Source organism: Orcinus orca, chromosome 4 (genome assembly GCF_937001465.1).
Source record: "Orcinus orca chromosome 4, mOrcOrc1.1, whole genome shotgun sequence".
In the NCBI taxonomy this organism is placed as follows: domain Eukaryota; kingdom Metazoa; phylum Chordata; class Mammalia; order Artiodactyla; family Delphinidae; genus Orcinus; species Orcinus orca.
The window spans coordinates 31,628,091-31,653,846 of NC_064562.1; the positions used below are offsets into that span (position 1 = coordinate 31,628,091).

General features: G+C 34.5%; 1 protein-coding gene and 1 pseudogene across 3 annotated transcripts in view; both read right to left on the bottom strand.

The window, feature by feature from the left end:
- LRBA (LPS responsive beige-like anchor protein) overlaps positions 1-25,756 on the bottom strand; it is a 728,899-nt gene that overhangs the window by 437,151 nt on the left and 265,992 nt on the right. For all 3 annotated transcript variants that reach the window (XM_033402948.2, XM_033402953.2, XM_012535502.3), the window contains exon 36: positions 20,020-20,128. In XM_033402948.2, the coding sequence (XP_033258839.1) occupies positions 20,020-20,128 (109 nt within the window). The remainder of the gene's footprint in view (positions 1-20,019; positions 20,129-25,756) is intronic.
- On the bottom strand, positions 3,570-7,375 carry LOC117196025 (60S ribosomal protein L31-like; annotated as a pseudogene).

Here is a 25,756-nt window from a genome sequence, read left to right on the forward strand (position 1 = left end):
TCAGTTCTTTCGGATATGGTACTAGGAGTAGAATTGCTAGGTCACATGGTAATTCTTTTATATTTATGAGGAACTACTAAACTGTTTCCACAGCATCTATACCATTTTACATTCCACCAACAGTTGTATAAAGGTTCTAATATCTCCATATCCTTGCCAACATTTGTTATTCCCTATCTGTTTTATTTTAGCTTGTCCCTAATGACTAATGCTGAACACCTTTTCATGGGTTTGTGGGCCATTTGTATATCCTTGGAGAAAAGTCCATGTAAGTTCTTTGCTCATTTTTCATTTGGGTTGTTTAGTTTTTTGTTGTTGAGTTGAGAGAAATCTTAACATCTGGATAATAGATCCTTTTATGAGATATAGATTTGCAAGTATTTTCTCCCATTCTATAGGTAATTTTTTTACATTCTTTATAATGTCCTTTGATACACAGAGTTTTTAAATTTCATGACATCCAATTACCCATTTTTTCTTTTCTTCTTTTGCTTTTGGTGTCATATCTAAGAATCCGTTTCTACATACACAGTCATGAAGAGTTACCACTACATTATCTTCTAAGAGTTTATGATTTCACACTTATGTTTAGGTCACTGATCTATTTTGAGTCAATTTGTATATATGGTATGAGGTAAGGATCAACTTTATTCTTTTGCATGTGGATATCCAGTTATGTCTGCACAATTTGCTTTAGAGACTTATTCTTTTCTCATTGAACTACACCTTGTCACCCTTGTCAAAAGTCAACTGGCCTTATATGAACAAATTTATTTTTGGATTTGAAATTCTATTATTCTCTTATACGTGTCTATAATAGTGCCAGTACCATGATTATTACAGCTTTGTAGTAAATATTAAAATCAGGAAGTTTGAGTGCTCCTGATTTTGTTCTTTTTTTCTTTGAAGACTGTTTAGGCTACTCAGGGCCGCTTGCGATTCCAAATGAATTTCAGTAATAAACAATTTTTAAAATAATTTTTTAAATCACCACTTACTTTTAGGCAATTTTTCATTCTCAAATTAAAACTTTCATCTAGTGTATTATATTCAATGGTCTAATACTCTGCTGAAAACAAGGAACAATCAAAGATAATTACCAGTTAAAACAACAACATCTGTATTGTTGCCACTCCTCTATCTGATGCCTTATCAATTTATTATGTCAGCAAATTGTATTTTAGAATGTAATATAAATGAAGAATAAAACAGCACAACAGATTTGGGGAATTAGGCTGGTAATTATTTTAACTTGCCTAATCAACCATACACCATACATCCATTTGTAAAATCAGATTCTCAATAAAGGACCTGAAATATTAACAGTTTGAACACTATAATTCTAAGTAAGTCCACAAGTTAAGATTATACCAGGACTTTTATTGGCTGTTCACATATGAACTCATTAATATTTTAAAGAATGACCATTTGAGACATCTAAAAATAGTAAGCTATAGGTAGATGCTCATAATTTATTACAAGGAACTACTTTACCTATGAAAAGTGCTTTCTCCAGTAATGGAGAATAATGGGCCTTGAATTATAAGCATGATACACTCTGAAGACAGATATGTGGCTCAGTAGTATCAGTAAACACCTTCTCAAACTACCTATATCAAAAAATATCCCTCACACAAATATAATTGTAAAGTACTGTTAAAAAAAGAGACACAAGATTTCTTATGTTTAAAATTATTCTGCTATATTATAACCAAAAGATTCATTAAATCCTACGGCAATTAGCCCAACTTATAGTTCTGTGTAAATGCTTATACCTGTACTTAAAGAATACAGGTGGCTGAAATTATACATCATTACAAATAACCTAGTCTGACATTCTAAGAAAAATATATATAAATACGTATCAATTACTAGAAGCAAGTCACTTAGGGCAATCACATATCTGATATATATCACATTGATATTTAGTTTAAAATTAAAATTTTAGATTCATATTTAGAATAAGAAAGTAAACCATTCACAGTATATAACTGCCAAACCCAGACTATAAAATGGCACTTTAAAAGAAGTAAAACTATGGGGATGTCCCACATTTTACACATGAAGAAACACAAATGAACAGGAAAGGCCAACAAATTTTTAAGCAGCTGGAAGTGCTAAATTTAATTACTGAAGAGAAATCATGCAGAGAAGCTAGCTGCCAAACAGGATTTACACTAAATGCAGGAAGTCATGTAAAAGTACCAAAAAATTTTCAATAACCACTGATAATCATAAACCTAGATTTAAAGAATGTATGGATAATATATATGATCCCCAAAACTCTATGGCATGAGAATATAGTATTGAAACTAAGCAGGACCTGTGGGGCTTCTGGGCACGGAAGGCTTTACCTGTCCCAGCTTCCTTGTCTGTAAGGAACAGACTCCAGTCTCCATGACCTTCCCTGAGTTCAAAGTGCAGATTCAAACAGTTGCTAATCAGGGAAGGGAGGGGATGCAGAGACAAGGGAGAAGCAGTCAAGAAACAACAGTGCAGCCTTGGGGCAGGTCCTGGTTCCCCCTCAAGGGATACACATAACACTATCTTTGAGCTCTTTACAGAACTAAAACCCCCAACAAATGGAAGATGTCAGCATTCTCCATTCCAAAGAAGACCACCTGAAGCCAGATCAAAGAAACCAGAGAAGCTCATCAAGAGATTACCTGAGCCTGGATTAAAGGAATGCAGGCCCTGCCAGGCCCTGCATACACCCTGATCTTACCAGCGACTCTGCCCTTGAACAACTGCTATAAAACTCCTCACCAAGGCTTCCCTGGTGGTGCAGTGGTTTAGAGTCCGCCTGCCAATGCAGGGGACGCGGGTTCGTGCCCCGGTCCAGGAAGATCGCACATACCGCGGAGCGGCTGGGCCCATGAGCCATGGCCGCTGAGCCTGCACGTCTGGAGCCTGTGCTCCGCAACGGGAGAGGCCACAGCAGTGAGAGGCCCGCGTACCGCCAAAAAACTCCTCACCAAATCCTCCTGGGTTGGGACACACTGTTTTTGAGGGCATGAGCCCACTGTGTCCCCCTTTGCCTGGCTAAGCAATAAAGCTATTCTTTTCAACTTCACCCAAAACTCTGTTTCCGAGTTTCAATTTGGCACCAATGCACAGAAGCCAAGCTTCTGGCATCAGTATAGTGTTAGCCCAACAAAAAAGTAGTAAAATTAAAAACAATTTTAACACAGAAGATATACTATTATTTTGATAAAGGTTACTTTATATGGAATATGAAACATAAAACAAGCAATACCATTTTTCATTAATTAGACAAACCAATTAAAGCACAACTGACACTAAATGAATACACTATAGATAATTCTTATTAAAAAGAATACTCGGGGCTTCCCTGGTGGCGCAGTGGTTGAGAGTCCGCCTGCTGATGCAGGGGACACGAGTTCGTGCCCCGGTCCGGGAAGATCCCACATGCCGCGGAGCGGCTGGGCCCGTGAGCCATGGCCGCTGAGCCTGCGCGTCCGGAGCCTGTGCTCCGCAACGGGAGAGGCCACCACAACAGTGAGAGGCCCGCATACCGCAAAAAAAAAAAAAAAAAAAAAAAAAAAAAGAATACTCGGAGAATTTTATTTGTCTCTGCAACAGCTGTATTTATTCTTCAACTTGTGATTTCAACTCTGGGAATTTATACATATATGTAAATATATACATATACAATATATGCAAGCATATATACATTATACATGTACATATTTATATGGATCAATAATATTGCACTGTATGAACATACCAGATGTTGTTTATCCATTCATCAGTTGATGGACATTTGGGTTAATTCCACTTTTTGGTTATTATGAACAACAGCGCTGTGAACATTCGTGTATATGGTTTTCTGTGGATGTTATGTTCTCCATTCTTTTGGGTATGTACCTAATAGTAGAATTACTGAGTCATATGGTAACTATAATTAACCATTTAAGAAACTGAAAACCTGTTTGCCAACATGGCTGCCCCATTTTACATTCCCACTATTGGCATACAAGTGTTCTAATTTTATTACATCCCCACTAACTCCTGTTATTAGCTGACTTTTTTAATGAAAACCATTCTAGTAGGTATAAAATGGTATCTTATTATGCTTTTGATTTGCCATTTCCTTATTGATAACAATGTTAAGTATCTTTTCATGTGCATATTGGCCATTTGTATATCATCCTCAGAGAAATATCTATTCAAATTCTCTGCCTATTTTTAAATTGTGTTACATGTCTCCTTATTGGGTTTTTTTTTCTTTTTTTGTAATTTTATGACTACTTGACAATCAAGAGTTAGTTCTCATCCACATTGTCTGTAGATTTTTGAAAGAGGTGACAGGTACCTAGGTAACCACTGGATAGCACTTGTTTGATGATTCTTCATCCTCTTTTCATCTTTTGGGCTACAGCACCCAGATAAGGTAAGGTATACTCCTCATTCCATTGGCCCAGACAGCTTTATTGAGCCCAGTGTCAATGCACACATCAGGAGTTCCCATCTTCTTCATGGCAAATTTCTGGATCTCTTTGAGTGCCGGAAGGCCATGCCTCTTGCAGCCCTCAGTATGGATGCACTTGTGAATGTGAATGGTGTATTCTTTGGTCACTACCTTGTTCATGGCAGAAGAGCCCATCTTCTTGCCACCCTTTTGGTAGGAGCCATTCTGTTGGGCCCAGGATGGAAAGAAAGACCACAAAGTACTCTGAGAAAAGGAAAGCAGCATGGCAAGCACAACTTCCGGGTTGCCTGAAGGCAAGAGGAAGGGGATCCCTCTTTAATGTTGAGTGCTAAAAGTTCTTTGTATGTTCTAGATACTATACCCTTATCAAATATAAGATTTACAATCTGCTATTCCATTCTGTGGATTGTCTTTTTTCTTTCTTCATAGTACCTTTTGAACCCCAAATAATCTTAATTTTGATAAAGTTCAATTTATCTATTTGTTTTTTTTGGTTTTGACTATCACTTTTAAATTCTGGAAGACTGGAAGAATTACTGCTCCTATGATGAAAAGAGAGCTGAGCATGGGGCAGGTAAGATGTAATTCAGGTTGGAAATATCCAAAATATTTCAATCCTTTATCTTTCTGAATGAACTGTGGTATGTAATCTCTCCTTCTTTTCTCCCTAAATTTTAGTAATCATTTTTTAAATCATAGCTTTATAAGAAAAAAAAATTAGTAAAAGAAAAAAATACTAAATGAACAATTGTGTTATTTCTCCAGTTTCACTCTAAACTTTGACAATATTGATGCATAAGCTATAACCACAAGGCCTAATTTCAAGTCCTATATTTCAAAAATTAAAGTAATAATGCAGGTATTTTTATTAATTCTCAAAGCTCCACAAAGTAAACCTGCCACTACTTATTCATTAAGTCTTATTAATAAATTAACTGTTGTTAACTATTGTTAATATGACATTACAACATTTTCCAATATTCTTCTGCTATAATTATAATAACTGACATTTTCAAGGACATGATTGTTTTTTTCTTCTAAATTATTTACATTAAAAAAATCTAAATAAAAATTAAGGCAAAGATAGGACTCATCTCAAAAACATTTCCAAACGAATTGTGCTCAAGTTATAATTTTATGAGTAGCATTACTAGCATACCAGGTACAAAGAATTTTAATGGTTTTGCCATTTGAATTTGCACTTTTCCATTACTGACAAGCAGTACTCTCTTTCCAGTCTCCATCCTTCCCCCACATATCCATTACAGTTTTCATATTTTCCAAATTTATATTTTTATATATTTAAATACTAATACCTCATAATTCATCTAAATTTTTTCCAATTTTCAATTTTAATATTCGTTATTTTGGTCATACAATGTCTACAATGAGAACTTATAAATATATTTCTTTGAGATTGCCTGGTGTTTTGAAACTCCAGAAAATTATCCTCTTCAGAAATTTCAAAAATTTATTATGTTGTATTCTGCTCTTGATCCCTAAAATAATTTCCACATATATTTTTCATACAGCTAATCATATCTTACTGAACACCAAGCAAAACAGCCTAGTATATACATTTATCTTTTCAAATGGGACTGATAATCATTTATCTGAGTCTTTAAAAATTCCTACTGGAAATTTTCTTATGATGATAGATCAGAGTGTTGTGTGCTTTACGGTTTTTGTTTGTTTATCACAGAAAAAAGACTGTAAATATAAGCTCAATATCAAATTAGGCCAATTAGAAATCCTCAATAAATTTCAAAGGTAGTAATTCCACATACCATACTATCTGCTTATAATGCAATAAAAAAACAAAATTTGAACAAACAATAAAGGACAAATCCCTTGACTATTAAATAACTACCAGATTAAAAAGTATACTAAAAGTATACAAACTAAGAAAAATGAGTATGTCACATAATAAACAATAGGATGACACCACTGATGTCCTCCGAATAATATTAATATTATTGTTTTTGTTCTCATTACTTTGAAAGGAATAAAAGTATGCTTTCAAATAAACAAGAAAAAGAAGAATGCAAGGGGAGGTAAAAAATGTATTTGCCAAAACATTTAAGAGAATTAGAAAACAATTAACCAATCAATAAATAAATAAGTCCAACATTTGATTCTCTGAAAGATAAAAAAAAGCTAATACATATATTTTATTTTTTGACAATACTAATTTACAAAAAAGGAAATCAACATCACTTGTAAATAATTATAAAACTCCTTTAAAAAGTTAGAATTGGTTATGTTTTTTAAAATATTCCACCTGGTAGGATTTATTGGTATTAGAGAATCTAAAAAAAATTATTAACATACAGGATAATTTCTACAGATTCCATAATAAAACTATATAATAATTTTAAAGATAATGATGAAAATAAAACAGAAAATTCAGTAGCCACCTACAGAAGTACATAACAAAAAAATGCAGAGTACAAAATTATAAACTGCAGCACTTTTCGTAATACGACAAGAATGTAAAAACCTTAAATGTCTAATAATGGAAGTCTGGCACTACAATAATAATTATATATACAGAAACATACAAAAATACAATGGAATACTGCAAAGCAACCAAAAAAATGAGGAAGCTCAGTATATACTCAGACACACACACACAAAAAACAAGGTGCAAAAATGTGTATACTATGCATTCATCTATGAAAAATGACACGTGACATATCTGTATTCCCTGCTTTTTAAAAGCATCCTTATGACTGTAATTTGGCAAGTGGGTACTTACAGTGAACGAGTAAATGAGTCTATGTGTATTTTTAAAACACAGTAGGATACATGAGACCTTTGTACTACTTTTGCAACTTCTTATATTCTATAATTATTTCAAGTTAAAGTTAAAATAAAAACAACAGAGATAAACCATTGTTAAAGCTAAACAATGAATGCTTTTTATTTATATTTTTCTTTATTTTCTAAACTTTCTATAATAAACACATATCATCTATGTATGTATTCCTAATTTTATTAAATATGTATTTCCTAATTATAATTCTATAATTAGGAAAATAAATACTTATTTTAACTAAAGGAAAGCAAATGACCATCAATCACAAGAAATGCCAATATTAAACAGGTAAATTGGATAATTCATCATAACCCTAAAATTGGTCAAGTCTCTAATATTAAATTTGTTAATCTGTTTCACACTCCTTCAGAACTGTCAAACATATATTGAATAATATATTTTCTCAACAGCAAAATACTTCATGTAATACCCTGGGGTCAATGGAGGATATGAAGACAGAGACTACATTGGGTTACTTTTACGAGACCTGAGTTCTGGCTCAAAATTATCAGTTTTCTAGCTATGTGACCAAGGCAAAATCAAATTCTCTCAATCTATCTTGCATACTTTCACAGATCTGCTGTGATGTTGAAAAGAGAAAATGTGTGTTAAACCACTTAGTATACAAATGGCCTAACAAAACAACGTTAGGTGGCACAGGAGCACCTCAATACATAAGGCAAATGCTAACAGCCATAAAAGGCTTTCTTCTCAAGTGCACACAGAACACTCTGCAGGATAGATCACATTTGGGTCACAAATCAAGCCTCAGTAAATTTAAGAAAGTTGAAATGGTCTCAAGCATCTTTTCCGACCACAAGCTAGGAGACTAGATATCCATTATAGGAAAAAAACTATAAAAATACAAACATATGGAGATTAAACAATACTCTACTAAACAACCAAGAGTTCACTGAAGAAATCAAAGAGGAAATCAAAAAACACCTAGAACCAAATGACCATGAAAACATGATAACCCAAAACCTATGGTATGCAGCAAAAGCAGTTCTAAGAGGGAAGTTTATAGCAATACAATTCCACCTCAAGAAACAAGAAAAATCTCAAATAAACAACCTAACCTTACACTTAAAGCAATTAGAGAAAGAAGAACAAAAAAAAATCACGAAGTTCGCAGAAGGAAACAACTGATAAAGATCAGATCAGAAATAAATAAAAAAGAAATGAAGGAAATGATAGCAAAGATCAATAAAGCTAAAACCTGGTTCTTTGAGAAGACAAACAAAATTGATACACCATGAGCCCAACCCATCAGGAAAAAAGGGAGAAGATTCAAATCGACAAAATTAGAAATGAAAAAGGAGAAGTAACAACTGACACCGCAGAAATACAAAGGATCATGAGAGACTACTACAAGCAACTATATGCCAAAAAAATGGGCAACCTGGAAGAAATGGACAAATTCTTAGAGAAGCACAACCTTCCGAGACTGAACCAGGAAGAAATAGAAAATATAAACAGACCAATCACAAGCACTGAAATTGAAACTGTGATTAAAAATCTTCCAACAAACAAAAGCCCAGGACCAGATGGCTTCACAGGCAAATTCTATCAAACGTTTAGAGAAGAGCTAACATCTATCCTTCTCAAAGTCTTTCAAAATCTAGCAGAGGGAGTAACATTCCCAAACTCATTCTACAAGGCCATCATCACCCTGATACCCAAACGAGACAAGGATGTTACAATAAAAGAAAACTACAGGCCAATATCACTGATGAACATAGATGCAAAGCTCCTCAACAGAATACCAGCAAACAGAATCCAGCAGCACATTAAAAGGATCATACACCATGATCAATTGGGGTTTATCCCAAGAATATAAGGATTCTTCAATATACACAAATCATTCAAAGTAATATACCATATTAACAAATTGAAAAATAAAAACTATATGATAATCTCAATAGATGCAGAAAAAGCTTTTGACAAAATACAACACCCATTTTTGATAAAAAACTCACCAGAAAGTAGGCACAGAGGCAACTTTCCTCAACATAATAAAGGCCATATATGACAAACCCACAGCCAACATCATTCTCAATGGTGAAAAACTGAAAGCATTTCCTCTAAGATCAGGAACAAGACAAGGGTGCCCACTCTCACCACTAATATTCAACACAGTTTTGGAAGTTTCAGCCACGGCAATCAGAGAAGAAAAAGAAATAAAAGGAATACAAATTGGAAAACAAGAAGTAAAACAGTCACTGTTTGCAGATGACATGAAACTACACATAGAAAATCCTAAAGGTGCTACCAAAAAACTACTACAGCTAATCAATGAATTTGGTAAAGTAGCAGGATACAAAAGTAATGCACAGAAATCTCTTGCATTCCTATACACTAACAACGAAAGATGAGAAGGAAATTAAGGAAACACTCCCATTCACCACTGCAACCAAAAGCATAAAATACCAAGAATAAACCTACCTAAGGAGGCAAAAGACCTGCATGCAGAAAACCATAAGACACTGATGAAAGAAATCAAAGATGATACAAACAGATGGAGAGATACACCATGTTCTTGGATTGGAAGAATCAACATTGTGAAAATGACTATACTACCCAAAGCAATCTACAGATTGAATGCAATCCCTATCAAATTACCAATGGCATTTTTCACAGAACTAGGACAAGAAATTTTACAGTTTGTATGGAAGCACAAAAGACCCCGAATAGCCAAAGCAATTTTGATAAAGAAAAACGGAGCTGCAAGAATCAGGCTCCTTGACTTCAAACTATACTACAAAACTACAATAATCAAGACAGTATGGTACTGGCACAAAAACAGAAATATAGATCAATGGATCAGGATAGAAAGCCCAGAGATAAACCCACACACATGTGGTCACCTTATCTTTGACAAAGGAGGCAAGAATATACAATGGAGAAAAGACAGCCTCTTCAATACGTGGTGCTGGGAAAACTAGACAGCTACATGTAAAAGAATGAAATTAGAAAACTTCCTAACACCATACAGAAAAATAAACTCACAATTGATTAAAGACCTAAATGTAAGGCCAGACACTATAAAATTCTTAGAGGAAAACATAGGCAGAGCACTCTATGACATAAATCACAGCAAGATCCTTTTTGACCCACCTCCTAGAGAAATGGAAATAAAAACAAACAAATGGGACCGAATGAAACTTAAAAGCTTTTGCACAACAAAGGAAACCATAAACAAGAGAAAAAGACAACCCTCAGAATGGGAGAAAATATTTGCAAATGAAGCAACTGACAAAGGATTAATCTCCAAAATATACAAGCAGCTCAATATCAAAAAAACAAACAACCTAATCCAGAATTGGGCGGAAGACCTAAATAGACACTTCTCCAAAGAAGACGTACAGACTGCTAACAAACACAGGAAAAGATGCTCAACATCATGAATCATTAGAGAGATGCAAATCAAAACCACAATGAGGTTATCACCTGACACCGGTCAGAATGGCCATCATCAAAAAAATCTATAAACAATAAATGCTGGAGAGGGTGTGGAGAAAAGGGAACACTCCTGTACTGTTGATGGGAATGTAAATTGATACAGCCACTATGGAGAACAGTATGGAGATTCCTTAAAAACCTAAAAATAGAGCTACCATACGACCCAGCAATCCCACTACTGGGCATATACCCTGAGAAAAACATAATTCAAAAAGGTACATGTGGGCTTCCCTGGTGGTGCAGTGGTTGAGAGTCCGCTTGCCGATGCAGGAGACACAGGGTCGTGCCCCAGTCCGGGAAGTTCCCACATGCCGCGGAGCGGCTGGGCCCGTGAGCCATGGCCGCTGAGCCTGCGCGTCTGGAGCCTGTGCTCCACAACAGGAGAGGCCACAACAGTGAGAGGCCCACGTACCGGAAAAAAAACAAAACAAACAAAACAAAACACACACAAAAAACAAAAAGGTACATGTACCACAATGTTCATTTCAGCACGATTTACAATAGCCAGGACATGGAAGCAACCTAAATGTCCATCGACACATGAATGGATAAAGAAGATGTGGCACATATACACAATGGTCAGCCATAAAAAGGAACAAAATTGAGTTATTTGTAATGAGGTGGATGGACTTAGATTGTCATACAGAGTGAAGTAAGTCAGAAAGAGAAAAACAAATACCGCATGCTAACGCATATATAGGGAATCTATAAAAACGGTACTCATGAACCTAGCGGCAGGGCAGGAATAAAGACGCAGACATAGAGAAGGTACTTGAGGACACAGAGCAGGGAGGGAATGCTGGGGCGAAGTGAGGGAGGGAGTAGAACTGACATATATACACTTCCAAATGTAAAATGAATAGCTAGTGGGAAGCTGCTGCATAACACAGGGAGATCAACTCAATGTTTTGTGATGACCTAGAGAGGTGGGATAGGGAGGGTGGGAGGGAGGCTCAAGATGGAGGGGATATGGGGATATATGTATACATATAGCTGATTCACTTTGTTGTACAGCAGAAACTAACACAATATTGTAAAGCAATTATACTCCAATAAAGATGTAAAAAAAAAAGTTAGTTGGTCCTAACTTTGTATCAGACTACTTGACTTGGGCTTGAATCCTAGCTTCACCATATATTAGCTATAAGACCTAGAACAAATCATTTAACCTCTCTGTACTTCACATTTCCTTACCTGTAAAACCAAGATAATGATAATAACAATATTTACATAAAAGAGTTGATATAAAGAATTTTTTTTGCTTGTTAACAGCCTACATAAATAAGTGCTGTCATAGAAGTGTTCACTAATATTAAAAAATGCAAAAGTGGGACTTCCCTGGTGCACAGTGGTTAAGAATCCGCCTGCCAATGCAGGGGATATGGGTTCAATCCCTGGTCCGGGAAGATCCCACATGCCACAGAGCAAATAATCCCATGCGCCACAACTACTGAGCCTGCACTCTAGAGCCCATGAGCCACAACTACTGAAGCCCACGTGCCTAGATCCCGTGTTCTGCAATAAGAGAAACCACTGCAATGAGAAGCCCGCACACCGCAACAAAGAGTAGCCACCGCCTGCCGCAACTAGAGAAAGCCCACGTGCAGCAACGAAGACCCAAAGCAGCCAAAAATAAACAAATAAAATGTATTAAAAAAATGCAAAGGTACTTAAATGGCAAAAAAAATTCACTACTTTATTGAAAAATATTTTGTTTGCTAATATGAAAAAGTATTTGAAATCCTTCAACTAAAAGAAAAATCTATAGATTGCTATATTAATAATTGATCAAGAGCTTTTATGCCCTTTTATTTCATAAAAAAGACTGTTTTTATTACTTCAACTAAGCTGACCTGCCACCTACTTTACCATTCCATTGAAGCTAATAAGAATTGAGTTCTACTCTATAATAGATAAAATTCAAAGCAACATCAGACAAAAGCGCATTAAGACATTCTTACTGAAATGGACTTTAACTTACACAGATTCCTAAAAAGAAAGCTATTAAATGATAATCCTGATCACATGTTTTACAGATATAACACATCAGTTAAATAAACTAAACTTTGATAGACAATTTTTTAACAAAAGATTGTCATGAATTGTGTACACCCACACATACACTACACTTACAAGACAGGGTATAGTGTTTTGTACAACATAGTTTTTTAATAAACATTCTGTTTACAGCTGTAGGATTAAATAATAAAGTTAAGATGTGCACCCAATCAATGATGTCATGACATTCAAGGACCATCTACATAAATCAAAAGCAGAAGATGTCAAGGATATCCCACTCCAGTGATAATCATGTAATGAACTAAAGAGATGTGCATTTCAGATCTACACTGTCATCAATCCCTTGATAATAAATGAAACAAGTCAGCTACTTTACAACCACAAATGGTATATTAAATACATGACATCTCTTTTTTGCAGGAGGAAGTAACTAGCAGTAGCAAAAGTTCAAATATATTATTTAAGAATGCACAACATGAATTCAAGGCTGAATACTATCGATAACCTTTAGAATGTAAGCTGTCTAGGAAAAAATATGTTTCATCTTGTAGAGTATTATTTAAGATTTAAGACCAATGTAGTTAGAAATATATTAAACATGAACATGCCTCAATCAATTGGGGTTCTGTGGTATAAATAAATGGAATTCTATTTCTATGAAAATATTAAAAATATGTTTGCTCTCTTAAAATTGACTCTCATGTGAAACAAATACATTTTCTCCACTAAAAATTCAAGTAACAATAAAATCAGTTTGTAAATATTTGTTTCTATTTAGATATTTTATAATCATGCTTTAGAATATTACTATAAATATTATAAATCTCATAGCAAGATTATAAAGATTAAAATGAAAAACTGTAGTAGAAAGTGTAAATTTAAATTAGCTTAGAATACAGCTGTTGTATATGCCAGGATTAAATCCTATTCACACATTCTATGGAAATCTAATAAAATGTGAAACAAATACACAGATTAGTGATTAAGAGATAAACTGCCTAGATCTGGATTCCAGTTGTTAATTCTGTGTTATTTCCTCTTTATGCCGTTTTCTCATTTATAAAATGAGAGATAATAACAGTACTAGTTCAGAGGTTTATTGTAAGAATTAAATTAGTTAAAACTTATAAAGCACCCATGACAGTTTCTGAGCCAACATAAGGACTCATGAAATATAAGCTACAATTGTCACTATTATCCCTTATCTAAATTGCAAATGTATGTACCATTTGGGTCAGATCAACTTAATTTCTTGTACTGCACACTGTTTTAGAAGTATTTTTCCTCTTTTCAATTCCACATGTTTTCTCCTTCCTCATTCTCTCAATTCATTCATATAAGAACACATATATCACCAGCACCATGATCACTAAAACTTAAAAGAATGAACTGCAATCTCAACCCAGAGTTACAAAGGAACTTCTCCATAACCAATTAGAACGGACAGTAAGGAATACGTTCCAGGTTAGGATATTAGGCTGAAATGGCAATTTTAAAAGTTTTTTTCTTCCTTCAAATCCTAAACAAATTAGCAAAAACAAAAATATTGAACAACAACCAATAAAACCCTAACAAAAATAAATAAAAGAAAAGAAACATAACATAAACTACCAAACATTAAAAAACTTGTTACCTTGGGGAAATTAAACATACTGGTATTAGAACTAAGGTTGCAGTAAGCTCAGTTCCTAACCATGTCCCCAAAGCAATGTTGGTAAACTAACAACATTCTGATAATTTTTCTTAATGCCTTCATATATGGAGAGACACAAACCAAATAACTACTGTTCTCTCTTGTTTCCTGTTATTGAAGATGCTAGAAAAATCTACAGTGCAAAAATTGGTGAAACAAGGAAGTGAAAAATAGGGCTGACTTCCCAGGGCAGTAGCCTCCAGAGTACTCTCTGAAATGACAGATAATGATTCACAGCCTAAGCACATTTTTCCCTGATGAGAATTGTCCATTGTTTCTAATAAGATGGAATGAACTTGGTAGAAAATACTTTAACGAAATCTTGTAAAAAGAAAGCAAGACTTAGGTGTGCTACGAAGGCCTCCTCACCTAGGTCGAAGATCTCTCTCCCTCTTTTCATGATAGGCAAACAAAACTGGGCAAAAATCAAATTTCAAACATCAAAGTGTAGCTCAGTGACAGAAAAAATTAGCTTTAGCTTTAGAGACAGTGAGAAGGGAAGGAGTCACCAAGATATTCTGTCTGTCTAAGCCAAACAGTAGTTATGCAAACATAAATTGCCAATCAATGAATAAATAAAAAACAAATAAAATATTTAAATAAAACTGGAAGATTCTATACAAAAGACAAAGAATATATAACAAAAAAATGAAATTCCTCGTGATTATTTTCTTCTAAAAAACAACATAAAACTATAACTCAAAAAAACCCCAAAAAAATAAAAGTCAAGATAAGAGAAAAAGGTAGAGAGGCTGAAGATCTAAATAAACAAAATGAAGAACAAAACAATCATTACAGGCAAACCACAGACAGAGAAAATAAAACATTAAAAACTTTACTCATGACTGGAGATCAAAGAAAGTAAAGCAATTAAGAAATAACTAATAGATATGAAAGACAGACATATCTAACATAGATTTATGTGTCACTAAGAAAAAGAAAATAAAATGCAAAAGATATTTCACATTTTAATTTATAGAAATTACTAAGAACTGAAGGAAAAATCTGAATTTGCAGATTATAACAAAAAAACTATGTTCCAGGAACTTTTGATAAATAATGCTCAATATTAAGTCGTATTCCTGTTAAGAAATCAACTCCATGGACAAATAAATCTCAGACAGAAAACAAACAAATTATCAACTAAGGGAAAATATCAGGCTGGCCTCAAACTTCTCTGAAAGCAACGTTCAAAGCCAAAATACAATGAAGCAATGTCTATAAAGTTCTAAAGGAAAGCAAGGGTTAGCCAAGAATATTCAATCCATCAGGATGTCATTCAGATATAATGACAGCTGGCAAATATTCTTAAACATGAAAGAATTTTAAATTTACAGCACACATGAACCCTTTGTTGGGGGGAGGGGAGGAGACGAAACCTAGCCAATTAAGAATTGAGTCAATATTCACACAGTGGAATACTATAGGAATAAGAGGGAACAATCTAATAGCGTAACATAATAACATAAAACTCAATGCTGAGTGAAAAAATGATGGCACAAAAGAATATATATTGTATTATTACATTTATATAAAATACAAATTCATTTATGGTGTTGGAAGACAGGATAGTAGTGGTCCTTAAAAGGTTATAGACTAGAAGGGGGCTCTAAATTGCTGGTAATATTTTATTTCTTAATCTGAGGACTGATTACCCAGGTGTGGTCAGTTTGTGAAAATTCGTTGAACTGCACACTACTGCTATGTGCACATTTCTATATGTATATTTTTTTCAGTCAAATTTAAACAGAGCATAATAAATGGTAAAATAAATGTTTCTCCTACTTTTGTTTCTGGGAAAAAAAAAAAAAAGAATTGAGTCCAAAGAAAGAACCTGGGGGAAATTAAGAAATTATTATGACTAGTAAAAGAGGGGATGGGGTAATGAATTCACTTAAATATATTACAAACACTCAAGTACTATCAGAATTGTGGTTAAAATAAATGAGTGTTACATATTTAGACAATATGAAAAATAAAATATAACTTTAAAAATTAGAAGTTGAAGAGACAAAAATGAAAAAGAATTATGAGAGGACTAACATCTTCAACTTTCATAGCAGATTGTGGATTAAAGTATGCAATTTAAAAAACAAATATATGAATAAAGCTCTTATTAAAAAAAATCAAGCTCTTCATTTTTTGATAATTTATTAACATCCTGTTCATTGAGAAAATGATGGTTCTTTTGTTAAAGAAACATTTTCTTGTTTTTCCATTGTTGTTTTTATTTTATTAAATTTACATACAACACTGCAATAAGCAGGTTTACATATCTATGCTTATATACTATTACTTTTTCTTAAAGATATATTCACAGAATAGGGTTATTGAGTAAATGGGTGTGTGTGCACATGACTATATAATTATTATTAAAATACATATGAACATATTGCCTTCCCATAACACAAAAACGTACATTTCCACTAAAAATATAAGACAATACCATTGCCCATCTCATCTCCCCTATCTCTTTCAACAGTACTAGCTATCATTCTTTCCTTCTCTCAACCTGAGAACAGAGAAATTATATCATAATTTCTCTAATTTACATTTCCCTAAATATTTGTGTAAATATTCAATCATTTGAGTACCATTCTAAATGCTACTGGTAACTTATATTCTTCTGTGAAATCCTTATTCCTGTCCTCTGAATATTTGCCTGTTGGGTCAATTTTTCACTTATTTCATGAGAATTATTAATATAGTAAACATATTAATTTATCAGTCTTTCCATGTTCCATTATGTCTTTCCATGTTGTTGATGGTATGTTTCCTCAGCTTAATATTATATGTAGTAACAGACGCTTACTTTTTATACTTTCTAAGTGGCCTGTCTTGGTTTCAAAATTCTCCCATATGCCTCAGTGCCACTTTTACAGTTTTCCAAATCTGTTTCTAAAATACTTACTATGTCATCTTTCATCCTATATCGTTACTCTATCTGGAAGATTTTTTATATATATTGTCTTTATAGTATTGTTTTAATTAGTATTGTTTATCTGGGAAATCAAGTACATTCCCAATATTTTTATTTCATAAATCTTAGGGCTAAACTAATGCATTTCTTTTCCCGCATTAACTGGATATTTGCAGATCCAAATATATTTTGTGGAAGATTTTGATATTTAGATATTTTTAAAGGTATATTTAAATTTCAAATACTCCACTGTTATTCTAATGGAATGATATGCTAATTTTACTGTATTGAATTTACATATTAATTTGAGAAAAACTGACATCTTTGGGGGCAGTAATATTTTCTCTTTTTGACTATAAAGAACATTATGAAGACATTTGGAAAAATATGAATAAGGTCTATATTTAAATAACAGCATTGCACCAGTGAAAATTTTCTGATTTGATAACTGTAAAAGATTAAAACAGAGAATGGGCATAGGAAATTCTCACTTAAGTAATTAGGGGTAAAAGGGTATCATGGCTTCAACTTACTCTCAAATTCAGAAAAACAAAGAAGAACAGGAGAGAAGCAAATGTGTTAAACTTTTAACAACTACAGAATCTAGGAGAGTGTTGAAGAGTAGTTCTTGTACTACTCATTACTCTCCTATAAGTCTCAAATTATTTCAAAATAAAAGAAGAATTCTATGTCTCTGTTTCTGTCTCTCTCTCTTACACACACAGAGCAAGTTACACTACCCAGCATGGAATGATTCTCCAGCAGTTTATATTTTGTATTGTATTAATGAGATTTTATACTTTTGTTACAAACAGTGTCTGTACATTTCTTAGAGAATTCAACCCAAAATAGTACTTTTGTCCTAACTGTATACATTTCTGATATCCATTCTTAGCTGGCTACTGCTTGCTACTCAAAAGATAATCTATTAATTTGTCTGAATATTTATCTTATATCCAATAATCTTACTAAAGTCCCTATTAATTCTGGTAGAAAAATATTCAAGAATCTCTTAGATTTTCCTAGATCATAGCATGAGCAATCTGAAAGTAATATTACATCTTCTTTATCTACCAATTATATTAACAATATCTTGCACTTGCAAAAACATTAAAAAATTTTGTTAATGTTAATAGAAGATATCAATCACTCTTTTTTCCTGATTTTAATAGAAACGGCTTGAAACATTTTAAATAATAGTAAATAGTCATTATCATATTTAGATTGTTTTCTGATATACATGATTTTTTCTCAGTTTCATTAGAGCTGGATACTAAAATTTGTACTATGCATTTTTCTACATTTATTGATATATTCGCATGATTTTCCTATTTTTAATTTGGTGATATAATTTATTTTATAGGTAGATATCTTAATATCAAATCATCTTTAGCATCCATAAATAAATTATAAGCAGCTAACCCTTGAAAAACATGGAGGTTAATACACATATAATTTATAGTCAGCCTTCCATATCCAAGGTTCCTCCACATCTGTAATTTCGACCAACCGCAGACTCTGTGGTACTCTAGTATTTACTATCAAAACATACTGGCTGATGGGCTTCCCTGGTGGTGCAGTGTTGAGAGTCTGCCTGCCGATGCAGGGGACGCGGCTTTGTGCACCGGTCCAGGAAGATCCCACGTGCCGCGGAGCGGCTGGGCCCGTGAGCCACGGCCGCTAAGCCTGCGCGTCCAGAGCCTGTGCTCCGCAATGGGAGAGGCCACAACAGTGAGAGGCCCCCGTACCGTAAAAAAAATAAAAATATAAAATACTGGCTGATAAGTGGACCCCCCAGTTCAAACCTCTGTTGTTCAAGAGTCAATTGTATAGTTCTTTCATTACATTGTTGGATTATGTTGGTTAAAGTTTTAGTTAGAATTTTGTGCCTATATTGTTAACTGAAATTTGTCTTCTACAGTTTTATTTTTCCAGTATCTTTTTTCATACTATGAAGGGTGTATAAGATGAACTGGGAGAGGTTTTCATCATTTTTAATGTACCAGAGAAATATCAGCAACATGTGAATTATCCACTCTTAATATATTAGAAAGAACCCAGATGGTGCTTTTTAATTTTTTTTCCAAATTTTTAACAAAAGTTCCTGTCAAATGCTTCTAGTTCACCTTAAGTGTGAATTTTTGTAATTTATACAGCTATAACACCATTAATTTCCTCTATGAATTCACGTTTGTTACACATGTTCAGAAGCAACTGCTGAGACAAGCACTGGCCCAGGATGGGTCTTTCACTTGGTCGCCCCTGTGAGGATCCAAGAAGAAAGCTGTATTCTCCCTCATTTCCTCAGCTACCACCTCAAGGTTAAAGAAACTTCATGCCGCTTGTTCAGCTTCTCTCTAGAAACCTAAAGGATCTCATCTACCATAGGGGTTTTCATTTCCAGTTAATTGTTCTGTCATGCCTAGAGAGGGCAAAAATCCTTCACTATTTACTTTATTGGAAAACTATCAAAGCCAAGGCTACAGAGTCTTGCACTATCTGCCTAGAATCCCCATGATTCTCTCACAAATTTATTTTTAATTTTTTGATAATACATGTTTGCTAAGACCATGCTGCCATTTTACTTACACAGTTTCCCATGACTAACATTTTAAAATGGTACCTTCCTCACACCACTCCTAGGTTTAACCTACCTCAAATTCCGCATGTCTGTGAACATCCTCTGCTCGCTGCCTGCTCAGGATAAATTCAGCTTCATTCGCTACTCTTACTAGGTGATCCTTCATGGTTTGGCTAAGCAACCTATAAAGAGATAAACATCATCAAATAAATATATGTATACACACGACATATATGATTATTCATTGCTCAAAGGTGGTGTATTTTATTACTTGGGAGAGCAAAGAACATTTACTCTCCTTTTCTGACATCATACCAAATGAAGGACCATTATTTTACACTAAATAATTGAAGAACACAACAGCAAAAAGTTATCCTTCTGGCAACAGCAGATTCGCTTTTATCAAACTAACTATCCAAGAAAAGCAACTGAAAAGGCTAGATTAAATTTATCTTTTAATCTTTTTTAAGGTATTGGAGAGTTTCCAAGGTAGCCAAGATTTAAACAGCCAGGATCCTAGAGAAGATGTTCAGCATGACCTTTCCCATTGACACATTTGCTACTCACAGGCGGGAATAGAGAAGCTAAACAGAGCTGTTATAAGTCTTATAGAGCTGGGAGACAAAAATTGAATTTTATAACCTGTCAAGGTAGAGGAATCCTAGTAGTTTACCAAGGCTTACAAAAGGAGTCCAACTATACCCCAGGAAACAGACAACAGTTCTCAAAAACATGAAAACAGACCCTCAAACAACATTATGGAATTTGCACGTAGATTAACTGGCAGCCAAATAACTAAACAAAATTTTCAGAATATCATATGGTGAGAAGAAAAAAAAAGAAAAAAACATAAAGAACAGTGCTGTAGACTCATTGTAAAACCCTGGGCTTTAAGAAGACCTAGAAGGGCTGCAAGATAGGAGTAGGCAAACTGTAAATAAGGCAACTCTCACAGAGATTTTTAAAATTCCACCTTTGATTCAGCTCAGTCTTAAATTAACATAATTGGCACCTAATTTAACTGTTAATCAAAACTCAAAAGGAAATCCTCTGTACAGGAAGATATCATCATCTAGAGACTGTTAAATACAATTTCCTGCATTATTAAATACAATGTCCAACATTTAATCACAAATGAATGTGACATATACATGCTGCTATATAATAAAATGAATAACTAATAAGTACCTACTGTATAGCACAGGGAACTCTGCTCAATACTCTGTAATGACCTACATGGGAAAAGAATCTAAAAAAGAGTGGCTATATGTATATGTATAACTGATTCACTTTGCTGTACAGCAGGAACTAACACAACATTGTAAATCAACTATACTCCAATAAAATATTTTTTAAAAAATCACCAGTGAACAGGTAAAATAAGAGACAACACCAAGTGAATGAAAACCAAACAGAAGCCAACTCACAGAAAATCAAGATAGTAAATCAAGATAGTAAAGTTTCGATAGCCTCATCCATCAAAGGGCAGACAGCAGAGGCAAGAAGAGCAGTCTACACTATACAGCTAACCCTTGAAAAACATGGAGGTTAATACACATATAATTTATAGTCAGCCTTCCATATCCAAGGTTCCTCCACATCTGTAATTTCGACCAACTGCAGACTCTGTGGTACTCTAGTATTTACTATCAAAAAATACTGGCTGATGGGCTTCCCTGGTAGTGCACTGGTTGAGAGTCCGCCTGCTGATGCAGGGGACACGGGTTCGTGCCCAGGTCTGGGAGGATTCCACATGCCGTGGAGCGGCTGGGCCCGTGAGCCATGGCTGCTGGGCCTGTGCGTCCGGAGCCTGTGCTCCGCAACGGGAGAGGCCACAACAGTGAGAGGCCCGCGTACCGCAAAAAAAAAAAAAAAAAAAAAAAAAAAAAAAAAGTGGAGGACTCAAATCAATAAAATTAGAAATGAAAAAAAAGAAGTTACAACAGACACCGTAGAAATACAAAGCATCATAAGAGACTATTACAAGCAACTATATACCAATAAAATGGACAACCTGGAAGAAATGGACAAATTCTTAGAAAGGTATAACCTTCCAACACTGAACCAGGAAGAAACAGAAAAATATGAACAGACCAATCACAAGTAATGAAATTGAAACTGTGATTAAAAATCTTCCAAAAAAAAAAAAAAATCTTCCAACAGATATAGTAAAGTTTCATAGTGAAACCAAGCAGGACCCTTTGGCGCTCCTGGGTACAGAAGCCTTCCTGTGTCCCCATTCCTTGTTTGTAGGGAACACACTCCAGGCTCCATGGCCTTCCCTAAGTTCCAAAGGGGAGATTCAAGCAGTTGCTAATCAGGGAAGGGAGAGGATGCAGATACGAGGGAGGAGCTGCCGAAAAACAAGAGTGCAGCTTTGGGGCAGGGTCCTGATTCTGTCTCAAGTGATATACAGAATAATATCTTTTGTGCTCTTTATAGAACTGAAACCCCCAACAAATGGAAGATGTCGGCATTCTTCATTCCACAGAAGAGCACCAGTGGCCAGATTAAAGAAACCAGAGAAGCTCATCAAGAAATTACCGGAGACCAGATTAAAGGGGCCTGTGCAAACCCTGATCTTTTCAGTGACCCTGCCCAGATTGGGACACACAGTTTTCGAGGGCAGGAGCCCACTGTGTCCCCCTTTGCCTGGCAAAGCAATAAAGCTATTCTTTTCTACTTCACCCAAAATTCTGTCACTGAGATTCGATTCGGTTCCAGTGCACAGAGGCCAAGTTTTTGGCATCATAATGAATCCCAATCCCAATCTTAGCAGGTCTTTCTGTGTAATTTGGCAACTTTATTCTACAAGTTATAGGAAAATGTAAAGAACAAAGAATATCTGAGACACTCTTGAAGAAGGGAAAAGAGGAGGAATAATAATCATAATCCTAATAGAGGACTTACACTATCAAATATTAGGATTTATTATAAAGATACAGTAATTAAAACAATGTGGTATTGGAGCAAAGACAGATGAACAGACCAATGAAACAGAAAAGAATGTGCAGAAACAAATATATATATATTTAATATATAAATAATTATATAAATGTTATATATAAATATTTAATATGGAAATATATTTTAATATAAATATTTAATATACAAATATATATATTATATTTTTCCCCAGATTCCATATTTACTGCAATAAGAGGAAGATGGAGTATTTCAAAAACTGGTCCTGCATCAATCAACTGACGTTCATATGGACAAAATTAATCTTGACTACTATCTCAAACCATACAAACAGATCAATTCTAATTGGATCATAGACAAGACCTAAACACTTGTAGAAGAAGATTACATAAGAGAGTATCTTCATGACTTAGGTTAAAATAAAGATTTCTTTAACAAAATATAAAGTACACATACCATAAAGAAGAAAATTGATAAAATTAACGATTTATGCTTATGAAAGCCAACATTAAGAGAATTAAAAACCAAACTTTAGTAAGGGAGATTTGGAATACTTATAGTCAACAAGGAAATTATATCTGAAATACATAAGAAAATCTTAGAAATAAAGAAAAGGCAATAATCACAATAAATAAAAACAACCAAATACACAAATAAGCACGTCACAAAAGATTTCCAAATGGCAAATAAGTTCATGAAAAGGTGTTGAGGTGTTCAGGATTACTAATCATCAGGGAGATACAAATTAAAACCATAAAAAATATACTACACCCCACCAGAAGCACTATATTAAAAAAAAAAAAGACTCTAGTATCAAAATTTGGCAGGGATATGAAACTACTAGGATTCTCACAATCACAAAATATACTTAACAGAATGTTTACAGCAACTTTATTTATAACAGCCAAACACTAGCAACTACCCAAATGCCCATTAAGAATAAAATGAATTTTCTAAATGGTGGAATATTCATATAATAAAACACTAAAAAGAAACAACTACTTTTATGCACAAGAAAGTTAATTTCACTAACAGTGTTAAGCAAAGGCACACCAAAGAATATATACCATATGAATCACCTAGTATAAAAAAATATTTTGGGGGGCCTCCCTGGTGACGGGTGCAGTGGTTGGGAATCCACCTGCAAATGCAGGGGACGCGGGTTTGAGCCCTGGTCCAGGAGGATCCCACATGCCGTGGAGCAGCTAAGCCCATGTACCACAACTACAGAGCCTGCATGCCACAACTACTGAAGGCCACACACCTAGAGCCCATGCTCTGCAACAAGAGAAGCCACTGCAATGAGAAGCTGGCGCACCCCAACGAAGAGTAGCCCCCGCTTGCCTGCACGCAGCAACGAAGACCCAATGCAGCCAAAAATAAGTGCTAATAAAATTAATATTTAAAAAAATCTTCTCTATAAAAAAATGTTTTTTAACTAATTTATGGTAATAGAAGTCAACAGTTTAACAGGTGATTAACTTTGGTGATACTACAGACCTCTCCATATAATGATTCATACTGAACGCTAGTAATGATTATACACTTTTAAACACTGCAAAAAAATACCCTGAATATATAAACGATTGACCCATTCTTGGTAAATGCTTCCATAATACCATTCACCTACCATAAATACCAACAGAATGATTCATTTTATAGAAATGGGAGTCTTCTGGAATATGTTATGTAAAAGTCTTCTAAACTCCCTTCTTTAAAGGAACTGGAGAGATAGAATGGGCAGGGCTACGATTATGTTCTTTATGTCAATAGCAAGAGTAGCTAAACTGCAATTAGATAAGGCCCACCTATAAAATTTAGACCCAACAGTCATCAACAATGGCATGTCTACAGACATTCCATGGGGTTCTTGCATCTCTTTGTAGCAACTTTTTAAAAATAAATAAATAAATTTATTTCTTTATTCATTTACGGCTGCACTGGGTCTTCGTTGCTGCACACAGGCTTTCTCTAGTTGCAGCGAGCTGGGGCTACTCTTCGTTGCAGTGTGCAGGCTTCTCATTGCAGTGGTTTCTCTTGCTGTGGAGCACGGGTCTAGGTGTGCAGGCTTCAGCAGTTGTGGTGCGTGGGCTCAGCAGTTGTGGCTCGCAAGCTCTAGAGCACAGGCTCAGTAGTTGAGGTGCACGGCCTTAGTTGCTCCGCGGCATGTGGGATCTTCCCGGACCAGGGCTCAAACCCATGTCCCCTGCATTGGCAGGTGGATTCTTAACCACTGTGCCACCAGGTAAGTCCCTGTAGCAACATTTTTCTCAAAAATATAAATTAACACAGATGTAGAAAACAAACCAAGAGGAGGGGGGAGGGATTAATGGGGAGATTGGGATTGACTTATACACACTACTATATATAAAATAGATACCTAATAAGAACCTACTGTGTAGCAGAGTATTGAGCAGTATCTCTACTCAATACCCTGTAATGACCTATATGGGAAAAGAATCTAAAAAAGAGTGGATATATGTATATGTATAACTGATTCACTTTGCTGTACACTTGAAAGTAACACAACATTGTAAATCAACTACTGGATACTCCAATAAATATTAATTTTAAAAATATGTATAAATTAAGTATTCATAGACTTTGATACAAAGCAGTCGTTACACTCCTAGTAACTTGCCATATGAATATGTTCTCACAAGTGCAGAAAGATGTGTGTGTGTACAAGGAAGTTCCCTATAACACTTAATAAGAGTGAAAAACTGAAAGAACCAGAATATACAATCATATAATGAGATAGATTCTTCTGAATTAACAACAGAAGTTTTTCCACAATATATTATTAAGTGGAAAAAATTTTTGAAGAATATTATGTACAATATGAGTTTGGGAAAAATATGAAAGGGAATATACCAAATTTCCAG